The sequence below is a fragment of the Gossypium hirsutum genome, chromosome A03 (genome assembly GCF_007990345.1).
Source record: "Gossypium hirsutum isolate 1008001.06 chromosome A03, Gossypium_hirsutum_v2.1, whole genome shotgun sequence".
Classification (NCBI taxonomy): Eukaryota; Viridiplantae; Streptophyta; class Magnoliopsida; order Malvales; family Malvaceae; genus Gossypium; species Gossypium hirsutum.
The window spans coordinates 106,641,922-106,654,357 of NC_053426.1; the positions used below are offsets into that span (position 1 = coordinate 106,641,922).

The window sequence follows — 12,436 nt, forward strand, 5'->3', positions numbered from 1 at the left end:
CTTGCTCAACACTATACCTGTCGATATTTCTACCTATCTCACACACCCAATTACCATGTTCATCTCTCGCCACTACTATTGCCACTACTATTGATGCGGCTAACCTAGAAACCGGACTACGAGCACTGTTAGTATTCAACTTAATGGATCTCGAAGGAGGTGGAATTCATTTTCGATCCCCATTCAAGTCATATAGTATTTTCAACAGGTCTCTCAGACAAAATCTTGAGTGATTTTGCCCAACACAATGAAGTTTGAAGAATGTGAGCTACACTAAAAGAAACATTTTAGTTTGTTTCCAAATCTTCCAGCAGAGAATGCCAAACAGAGACTTCCAATCTATCTACTGAAAAACTAAATCAAACTCTATTAATAGTTTATACAGAGAGAGCGTACTGTCTTTGTGAACCTCTTCATGTCAACAAAGTGAACTCATTCCAACTTTCTGCAAAAACTTAATTAAAGAAATGTATAATAAGAGCAATGGTGATGGAAAGTTTAATTAATTTAGAGAGGAAGAGATGCGGATGTTTCTTCTATTTTGATTTGAGTATATCGTCGTCTTCATTGACGGACTGGCGGCCCCTTTTGTTTACATCCCATGCCTTCACTGTAGGTTTAGTTGGGAATTAAACTATTGTTTTTATTTAATTTTAGAAAATTTAGTAAACTAATAAAGTGGGTTTTTAGGGAAATATTTGATGAAGATGCAAAAGTAGACAATTAAAGTAGAAACAACTAATTTTTAATAAAAAAAAGGGAAATATGACAAATGTTAGGCTGACCAAAAAAATTCAAAATAAAGGAAAAGGCAAACCCACCCACTAATTGACATGGTGGCAAGTAATCCCTTGTGGTAGCTATCTTAAACTTCCATTACAGTCTAAAGTAGTAATAATAAAGTTGAATACATTTTCTCATCTAAACAACCGCTGCTTAATGATGACTCCATCAATAAACAAAGCTCTAATATGTTATCAATAATATAGAAAAGGTGTTAATTCTTCTTCTTTTTTTTAATACTGGTCTCTAATTATCAATAATTTGACATTTAATCTTTTTGATAAATTTTGAAATTATTTTTATTCACAATTTTAAATTCATTTATTGCAAAAAAAAAAACTATTTGGTATTGAAAAATATAGTAGAAAATATATTTAGTTGAAATTTTTTTAAAATGTAAAAATAAAAATACGTGAAAATTACAAAAAAAAAAGTTATTTTCACTTTTACACTTTTGTAAAAGTAAAAATAATGAAAACAATGTTGTAAAACTTAGCATATGTTATAAAATATTAAATATAAAAATTTTCTTACCTTTTGGGTTAGTGAAAATGAGAATGGAAGGGAAGAGATCATCATCATCTCTATAAATGACATCTGCAACCATGCCTAGACTTGCAAGAGGGTACAACAATTGTTTAAGTTATCTGTCAGATCACGAATCACCCTTGTAAATGCCATGTACATGAATTCCAATAGCATAGGCTACTACTAGCTGTGTGTGGGAACAAGATTATGGCCTCCAAGAAAAGGCAAATACATGCAATGGTTATGGATTTCCATACTTATTTGACATCAACATTTGTTACAATCATCAAATATTTCATTCCACATGGAAATAAAATAAAAATCATCAAATATTTGTTACAATCTAAAATATTAATACTAAAACTAATATTAGGTTAAAAAAATACCATGTTTATGGCATGTAAAACAACATAACCCAAACTAAAGGTATAAAGTAAGAATTTGGAAGGGTTGAGAAATTAGCTTTATTGGAGTAGATTTTTTTATTGTGAGATTCAATGCATATTAATTAGGGTTAGATTTTTCATACTTGAAAATTATGAGTGTTATTAATTAGGATGAAAATTTTCATCAATCAAAATTAAATATTTTTATGAAATTCTACATTTATGAATGCTACGATTAAGCCTGGTGTATTTTGTTTAAGATTATTGAGCTCAAAAAACTTTGATGGTACAAAAACCATAAATCTTAAAAATAAATTCCATTTTTGTTATTACAATATTATAATAAAAACTTAGGCGAAACTAAAATTATACCTAAATACAAATTACAAAAGTTAAAGAGTTAGCCTGTATAATCATATAATATTTTTATGAGATTAGTTGATAAAATACTAGATTTCAAAATATAGTAACAGGTAAGAAAGAGAGAGGGAGTGGAGGCATTTGGCTTCATATCAAAGGTGTGGGGCCAGAAGAAAGAAATCAAGAGAAGAATATGGCCAATCCAATCCAATCCAATCCATTCACCACCTGCCAATTCCTCACACAACACATACCATTTAGCATTGCCTTTCTTTTCAAACACCCCCTCATCTCACTCTCTCTTTTGTTTCTAAATGTTTTCCCATTAAAACTTGGATTTAGTACCCCCAATTTCCATATTAAAATAAGCATTTAGTAGTTCTAATGAATCATTACATCCAGAGTTGATTGAGGATTAGAGGCATCAAATTAAATATATATTTTTTTTGTAAAAAAAAAGGTTTAAATCGAATTAAAAATTGATTGAATTCACAATTAAATTAATTTTTTAATTTATTATTTTTATAAAATTTTTAAGAATTTATTTAATTGAACTAATTAAACTAACAAATTACTGTTCTAACCAATTTAATTACCAACTTGATTCTAAAAGCCTTAGATTTAAGAGCTCAAATAAAAAACAAGTAAACAAATTTGAATTTCATCTTTATATTTTTTTAAAATGTTATAGTGGATTTTATTAATTATAGAAAGGTATAATTAAAAGGAATGTCATGGTGGTTGCTCATCTCATCCTTTAATTATAAAATTAGAGGTTCAATCTCCGTCTATGAGAATATAGTACATTTCATGGCTAGTTGTTTAATTTTTTTGGAAAGCACCAAGGTAAGAGGAATAGTCATCTTTATCAATAGTAGATACCTTGATTTCGACCAAAAAAGTTATAAAAATGTACTAGTAGAATACAACAAATGTTATAATAGTTTTCAAAATATTAGAATTGCGTCAATTAAGTTTTGTTTTATTAGTTGAAGTCCAATTATTAACTCAACTCCAACTTAAAGTATATTTAAAACACATTGTATGTATATATTGAATAGAAAACTTAGATCCAACATGTTGATAAAATAAACATTGTCATTAAAATTTATGAAGTTTAAAAAAAAAAGAAATTAATATATTAATACAAGTTTTTCACTGTGATAGGTTCATATGTGTTTAATCATCAGTATGTTTTAAATATTATTTGCACCAAATTTAAGTTAGAATTGAAAATTTTAAGCTAACATTAGACCCAACTCGAACCAAATATCTTAGTTGATATGATATTGATTGTTTAAAAAACTTAATTAAAAAAAAAAGAAATCCATGCAAGTGAAAGAATAATTAAATTATTTGGATTAAGGAAGAGGACATAAGTTGAAACTTATTTAATATATACTCTATTTAAAAGTTTAAAATAATTTAATAATCCTCATGTTTTTACTAATCAATTTCTTAAGATGAATTAAGAAACGGAAAAATCTCTGAAGCTAAGCAATTATCCTCTCTCTATCTTATATTTATAAGGTAAACCCTGTCATTTCTCATTTTCTTTGAAGATAAAGGTAAAAAGAAGCTCCAGAATTCCTGATTAAACACCACATAGAGAGAGAGAGAGAGAGCGCGAAGAGATACCCAATCGCAATCTCATCTCCATTCTCTCTCCCTCTCCCTCTCTCTGTCACTTACATTTTTTTCTTCTTTTTCTATAGGCTGCTTATAGTTTACAGCTTATTATTATTTTGAAATGTTAGGCCTGAATAAGGCACAAAGCACCACTACCTTTTTACATATCTCTTACCCTTTTTCTTCTCTTATGTGAAAAGGGAATCATCATTATCGAACCAGTTTCAAGGTCGTCTCCCTTCTAACTCCCATTCCCACCTTCACTTTTCCTTTGAAAAGAAGTGTCTAAAAGTTCAAACAAGACCTCATCATTAGACGTATAACCAACCGGATAAAATAACATGGTTGCTTTTCCCCCCATTTCCACCTTTTTACTATTATTTTCTTTCACTTTCTTCCCTCATTCTCTCGCCGGTTTCCTAGCTCAACCGGTTCCCGGTTCCGATGAGCCGTTAAAGCCTGGAGGCTACTCATCCCCAAACACGGTCCCCGCATTCCCTGCTCAAACCCAAGCTCAAATTTGCCGGCTTGACTTGTCAGCCGAGCTATTCGGCGGTGTCAACGACGCCTGTGGCCACAACATGGACAGAAGCCGCTGCTGTCCCGTCTTAGCAGCGTGGCTGTTTGCAGCTCACGCCAGGTATGCTTTGGAGGTCACGGCTCCTGCTCCAGCGGAATCGGAGTTGCCGGAGCAGCCCATGAGGCCGGACGATTCGCAAAAGTGTGTGAACTCGTTACAAGACGCATTGTTAAGTAAGCGCGTGAGGATTCCTCAACCAAACGCCAGTTGCGATGCGATTTTATGTTTTTGTGGGATAAGGCTTCACCAGATTAGTTCCTTGAGTTGCCCGGCTGCGTTTAACGTTTCCGGCCACCACCGAAATGCAACACCCACTGCTGCTGTGAAGAATTTGGAGAAGAATTGCAGGAACTCTACTTATGCTGGGTGTACCAAATGCCTCGGTGCTCTTCAAAAGGTAACTCATTAATGGAACTTATTCCCTCTTCTTCGGTCCTTATATAGGCTGCGTAGTCCGACAATCCCTTCACGCGAAATGCATTAATTCCAGCTCTAAGTCTTTTCATCTTTTCTCCAGGAATATTGTCTTCTGCCTCATCAGAATATACTTGCTCTCTCAGATTTCTAATGTTAAAAGTAATGAAAATGCATTTAATAAGGTCAATATAAAAAGGATTGCTCTATAAAAATCTCTCCTTTGCAATTAACTTTCGCAACCCAAATCTTTGAGGTTAGTTTTTAATTGTAGATTGGTGATGGCCACTGATGGAGGAGTGGTGGTTTGAAGGTGGGACTGTTTTAGGGTAAAGAGGGTCTACTTTTTGCTATTTTTATGGAAGGAATCAAGGCTATTCTGGTAGACCCAAGAAAGTGACATTGTCATGTGCATCAGCGAGGGCTAGTATCCTTTTTCATTGCATACAAATAGACGTTTGGCCAAGATTTCCTTCCCCGTTACCTTTCCCCTTCCATGCACCAACTTAGCTGCTATGATGATGTAGTCCTGACCTGAGTTCTTAGTTTTCAGTTCAACTAAATCTCTAAAACACCCTTATTTGTGGTTGGGAATTTCAGCTCAAAGGCGGATACAACAAGAACGGAACGCAAGACAAGAGCACCACCGACAGAGCCAGCAAGATGTTCAACCGAGACTGCCAGCTCATGGGGCTGACATGGCTTCTTGCACGCAACAAAACGGCCTACATACCTACCGTTTCAGCCGTGCTGAGGGCCATAATGTACAGTGCGCACCCTCACGAGTCCAAGTGCAGCCCTGATCAAGAGAACATGCCCTTAGCAGTTGATTCTCTTCAGTTCGAGAAGGCTCAGTCGTCCTCACCAAAGTCACCACCGTCGTGGGCGTCTTTTACGTTCCCGGTTCTGCCCCCTATCATTTTGGGTTTACTATTTGGGTAGCGGCGGTTGGTGTCAATGTGGTTTTTGCCGGTTGCTGCCTCTTACTATATTTTCTTTGGTAGTCATCTGAGACTGTCGGGGATTCACGTGAAGCTTTTTTAGGTAACAGACAGTGAGGAACGGGCTAATGCGGGGTCGTTTTGTCTTCTTGTCCATTGTACATTTCAGCTTGTTTTCAGATTTGTTTGACATTGTGTAACTGAGGAAGTCGAGGTCGAGAACAAGGAACAGTTTTCTATTAATGTGGAGTTATAATTTTTCAAACTTTTCCCTGCCAAATTCTTCATACGACAGCTTCATCATTATTCCTTCAATTCGCCCTTTTTTTTCTTCGCTTACATATATTTTGGTTTTTTACATAAATAATACAAAAAATTAATTATAAAAATGGGACATAAAGATTATTTACGAAAATACTATGTTTTAGCCCCAAAAGTAATATATCATTGTCCAATCATTTTAAGCGGAAAAAAAATTATTTTTTAAGTAGTGTCTCTACGAGTTTTCTTTAAATATTGTAAGAATATAAAAAATATATATATATTTTTTTAAAGTGATGTCGTCTGACACATTGATAATATCAGTTTAAATTATATATGTATAAAAAATGTTGGGGTATTTTGACTAAGTAGTCACATTGGGAGAGGATGTCGTCTAATAGTATGGTGGGACCAAATTTGTATTTTAAGCCCGCTTCTTAGTCCCCCAAAAAAAATCTATTGTTGTTTATCAATTTCGAAGCAAAATGAGATAAAAATTGAATTGTTAAAGTTTAATAAGAGAAATTTTAAGTTTGAAACAGTGGCAAAAGTCTTAAACTTGGGTCCCTATAGTTATTAGAAATCAAGATTGAAGATAAAAAAAAATTTGTTTTTCATTTCATAAATCAAAATTTTTTTGGACTTCAAAAATCAAGTTTGAGTTAATAAGGTTAATTTGTAATTATTATTTTTATGTAATTTCTTTTTATTTCTCTTATGTATAATTATGTGATTATATATTGATAATAATTTCTAGTATGAGTGATTGCGTGGTTCGTAACAAGTAATAAATATTTATAATGAAGATCAAACCTAGACTAACTATTATCACGACGAAAAGGCAAGCGCACCTATCGAACAATAGTATAGTAATGGCAATACCGGGATATCGTACCCAAGAGAACCAAAAGTACTAGTAATAACTATCTTTTTATTATTTAACCTAGAAATAAAGTGGGATTGTTTATTAAACTAATTAACTAAACCAATTAACTAATTAAACTAAAGTAAAGAGAAAAGTTGGAAAAAGACTTGAAGAAAATTAATTTGATAAAGACGATACCCAAGGAGGAATCTACCTAGATTTCACTTGTTATCTAACTCTGAACCAAACGATTTATTCACTTGACTTGATCCGTGAGACTCCCTAACCTATGTTATTATCCCTTTCGAGACTAATAACGTCTAACCCTCAGTTGAATTAATCGAAATTTCTTTCTTAATTAAAACCCCTAGGGAAGCATGAAATCGATCTATTGACTCCCATATTAGGTTTCACCCTAATCCGGTAAAATCTCGTAACCCTATTTCTAGGCGTTCAATCAACTCTGCTTAATTATGCCAAATCTACTCTTAGACAGAGACTTTTGCTCCTCTGCATAAGCATATCAAATCATGAACTAATACCCGGAATATTAACTCAAGCATTAAGACATATAATTAAGAACAAATCGAGTATTTATCATACAGTTCAGATAATAATAACAAGATCCATCATAAGTTTCAACCCCCTTAGGTATCTAAAGGGTTTAGTTCATAATAAGATAAGAGTACATCTTAAAAGTATGAAAATAACAAAACATAAAGAAAACTCTAAAACCCGTGAAGGAATTCTGAGAGAGATCTTCAGTCTTAGAATAGCTCCGACTTTTGGGATGGATCGTCTGGCTTCCTTCAAGTAATTCCTGGCGTGTGGTTTTGTATTCCAGAAAAGTTCTGGAAGAGGGCCCCCTTTCTAAGTCATATTTAGGGTGTTTATATAGGCTTTGGATTGACTTTCTTCCTCCCTAAGTACCATTTTCTGTGTAAAATACAACTCTTTGAAAAAGGGACACGCTTGTGTGCCACAGCCGTGTGACGTGTTTGCCTGGCCGTGTTTGATCCGTTAAATTGCACACGGCCGTGTGGGTCAATGGCCAGGCCGTGTGAATCGTGAGAGCCTTGGTCGACACCCTCGAAGGACACGGGCGTGTGAGATGCCCGTGTGGCAAGGCTTAGGCCGTGTCATCTTCTCGATTTGGTCCGTTTTGTCCCTTTTTGGCTCCTTTTGACTCTTGGTGCTCTACTGAGTACAAAACATGAAATAATCGGATTAAGAGCACCAAAATCCACAAATCTAGTAATAAACATCCATGATTATGCTAAGTATTTGGGGTAAAAACATGTATAATTTGACATTTATCAATGAGATGCATATTATATTATTTGATAAAATGTTTTTTATTGTTTTATAATAGTATGAATTGTTTTAATAGCATTTTATTTTTAATTCATTTTACATATTTGATATAAAAGGTGAATAACCAATTCTTCTGGGAGTAATTTTTCATATGAAAGTTTGTTGTCTATTTGAATCGCGTCATCAAATAAGAATGATGTTTAACAAGAGTGTAAAAATTGATGAAATCAAATAAAATATTGGTGCAAAAATCACTCGATGTTGTGGGAGGAGGATGTTTAGACAATTCTACAAATTTTCAATTTCATCAACTCCGTGCAAATAGAAGGAGATGCAACTTGTAGAGGATGACGATGTGGAGACTATGACCACACTGTATTGTTCACCTGGTAACATTGAACCAGTTGAGTTGTTCGCTGAGTTAGCGGATGTTGAGTCGATACAAAATGTCACTCCTTTAAATCAATAATATGGAGTTCATGATTCATATACAGAGGTTCTAAAAGCATTTGTGGATAGGCAATCTTATATACACTGGTTTTACTTTGATTTGAATGTTGGGTGGGCAGAATCGTGTGATTATGGATCGACATAATGTTACTCTTTCAAACATGCGTTCTTATCATCCATGGATGAACCTTGGGGTGTATAAAAGTAAATAAAAAAAATTGTATGTCCCAAAGGTTTGACCGAGAGATGTGGAGTACTAAGGTGCAAAGCTAAACAACTCATCCATCATTGATGACCTCAGATGGTAAGAACTTGCTTGGGATATTGATGTACCCGGAGACTCATACTTAGGTTGCGATTATGTTTGGGGTCCGAACTGGGTACTCATATGCAGGTTGTTGGATCTAGTGCCTTAAGTGTAGTATATTTGTTTGTATACTTGTATTTTTTTTAATAGATTGATTTAATAAAATTATCTATGAATTACATCGATACCTTTTCTATATTGTCTTTAATGGTTTTTGCACGAAAAATAAAACGGAAGAAAATATTAGCTCACTAGTTATCTAATGTTTAACTAATACTAAGTGGTGCTACGTGGTCGGATCATAATATAGAAAAACAACTTATATTAGTAGATGAACCTAAACATGTCTTTAGTCTAATAAAAAAATGAGCAAACCAATTGAAAAACTAATATATCATCTATCAAGTCCAATTAGGGTGATGTTTTGTCTTGAGTATCAAAATAGATAACTCCTAAAAGATAGAGACATAAATTGATTAACTGGATTGACAATACATCGAACATGACCCTAAGTAAAATAGATCTTGAATTCGTTTATGGATTTATTCACTTGTGATGTTAATAATGTGGCATATCTCAATCTTGAGTAGATAATAAACTATGTATGTGTAACTCGTATACTTTATTGTAAGTAAGAGCCTGGGTTTAAATAAATAAGGAATCAAAAACTGGTGCATTAGGTATACAACTTCTATAGTATGTAACATCATAAACAATAGTGTAATTCATAACCCCAAGAAATGGATAAATAATATCCTTTCATTGGCATCACATGATAGATGAAAAGTAAACTTGGCTATGAGTCGTTTGTCTTTGTAATAAATAACTTAATTACTATTTGATAGTAATTAACTTTTTATAAAAGAAAATGTAATGGTTACCATGAGACAAAATAGGATCATACTGAGAAAATGAATTTATCCCAAAAAGATTAAAAATATCCTATGAGAGTAACACACTTATAGCAAGGTCATTGGATGAATACTGATCAAGTAACTTACGTAATGGTATGTAATTGTGGAGAGCTCAGTCACAATACTATAGTGGAATGCCTTTATGACTTAATAAGTTTATAATTAATAGGCAAAAAGCTGAAACTTAATTATAAATAATTTGAGCTCTAATTACATACGTCTAATCAATTCCTTCACTAGCTTGATGAAATGAGAAATGAATTGCATTTAGAATCAAATGAACACAAATGAATATAAATGATAAAGTTAGAGAGATGAGTTACATTTGGAAATGAATGTGGTTTCTCACTATTGAAATGACTTGAGAATTAATTTAAGTTTTTTGAATTACTATTTAATCAAATAATTGAAGATTGAAAATTGAATTAAATTAATTAGTCATTGTGAATTTATTGAATATGAAAATTAAATATATTTTCTTATAAATTTTTTATGGTAAAGTTGTTATGACTTTAGGCTCCGTTTGTTTACGAGTAAAATATTTTCTGGAAAATGATTTCTAGAAAATGACTTACTTTTCTAGAAATGATTTACTTTTCTGGTGTTTGGATGAATCTGTGTAAAATATTTTCTGTTGTTTAGCAGATTTCCTAAAAATATTTTTCGAAAAAGCTGTTTTTACATATATTGCAATGATTTATTTATAAATAAATAAATCAAATTAAATATATAATAAATAAAAAACAACCAAAGTCACATAAATTATTTCTAATTGTGTTATAAACAATTAAACAAGGATTGAATAATTATAAATTAGCTTCCAAACCACAATTAATATTAAATGCTTTTAGCACTACAATCCTGAAAAATGAATGCGTTTCATCACTAATCGTATGTATCCAAATCCTTCCACCGACCAAAACTCAATTCAATTGCCTAGGCTGACGTTCAAAAGTCAAAACTACTAAAAGCTTCCTCTTCCCTTTCCACTGTATTATTAGTTTATTACCTAAATTAGTGGGGAACAATGAACAATTATGAATAATACAAGGTTACCAACAGAATTTAGAAGAATTTAACCTACTGTTTGTAAAAGGAAAGAAAGGCCCCTGCATTAAATGTTTGGCAAAACTCAATTAATTCATTCCAAAACTAATGGGAACTTTAAATACATACTTTTCTAGAGTTCTAATAATCAATTATCATACTATAAAATTTACTCCAAAGAATCAAAAGGCACAATCAATAATTATGTAATCTTGATCTGCCAGAAAGCTAACAGCTTTTGAATCAACATACCCCAAGCAGTTTGCATCACTAATCCAACTCCATCTTGAATAAAAACCCCACAGAAACCAGGATGAAGATCAGGAAACCTTTTGACTTTAAAAGCCAAGAATTTCCAGTGTTAGGACAGCACCTGGGTGGGGAAGGGCCCCTCTTATCTTATGTTAATTCAAAATTTCAACTGAGCAAGTCCTTTGCCGAACAAACCCCACACTGAACAAACCCCACCAAAAAGCTCAAGTTCAGCCATGAGTGGACACTTGACTCCACCTTTGAACTCTCGAGCATCTCTCCGCCTGTACAACACAAGGGCAAATACAGGGGGAAAATCATTATGCCATCCTCAAGTGCCAACCACCACTACGTTTATCGCTATCACTACGAGTGATCAACCTAAGTGGCCCATATCTCCACAGCTATAAAAAAAATCCTTGGTAAATCTCCGTACCCTACTGATCATATCAAATCAAGCATAATTATCTATCATAAAATTTTTCTAGATGATATATATAACAATAAAATGCTTAAAATAACAAGATAATACAAATTTAAGTTATATAAACTAATATAGCTTAAACACTACCATAGATATGAAGGTATTGAAGCAGCAAGAAAAAAATATAAAGCAAGCCAAATTAAAACTCCACTCAGTAGCACAACTGAAGAAAGGAACCTATTATGCCTTAAAACTACTTATTATGACTAGCAAAATAGATACTGCAAACTACAGGGTTTCAAGCAATCCAACCGGTCCTAAGGTGATTTATCATCCAACTTGAACCTCTCCTATTGCTACTCGAGTAAGAAACCATCACAATTACAAGAGCAAAGAGAAGGTTATACGCAGAAGAGTTTGAGATCAACCCGTATTCAGTTAAGGTCGGAGGCAATCCTTTAACAAAAATCTTCTCGGTCCTGATATTTCCACCACCTCCAGAATTTCTACCCTGATTAAAATTACCAAATCTAGCAGATGTTTACTGCTCCTCTCTAGATAACACCCTCTTTGCCTCAACCTGGGAAATAGCTATCTTATAATTGGGAACTATCTTTGCACCAGGCAACGCCAATAACAATACAGATAAAATACACAAACTCGGATGAAATTAAGCGCGCACACACACACACATATAAGCACAAAAACACCTTAAATTGTAAAATTGGCACCAAAATAATATAGCAGACACTAAGGAACTCCAAGTATCTTCTCATGCGTAGGCAAAAGACAGTAAGATAAAACATACAAAATTAACAATAAATAGAACATAATCAGAGGGGGGGAAGAAAACATGGAACCATACAATCATCAACCAGTAAATCAATAAAAAATAACATATTAACCCCCCAAAATTTATTTCCCTCCCTAGAATTAGTATTTAAAAAGAAAACCCACTGAGATAGCAACAACCCTAGACAT

At 33.2% G+C, this 12,436-nt stretch overlaps 1 protein-coding gene across 1 annotated transcript; it reads left to right on the top strand.

Annotated features, from left to right (window-relative positions):
- Window positions 1–3,611: 3,611 nt before the first annotated feature.
- Window positions 3,612–5,886, top strand: LOC107887741 (uncharacterized GPI-anchored protein At4g28100). Its single transcript, XM_016811972.2, has 2 exons — window positions 3,612–4,663; window positions 5,281–5,886. Exons 1-2 carry the CDS (start codon window positions 4,028–4,030, stop codon window positions 5,620–5,622), a joined length of 978 nt encoding a protein of 325 aa, XP_016667461.2. The 5' UTR covers window positions 3,612–4,027; the 3' UTR covers window positions 5,623–5,886.
- The last annotated feature ends 6,550 nt before the right edge of the window (window positions 5,887–12,436 follow it).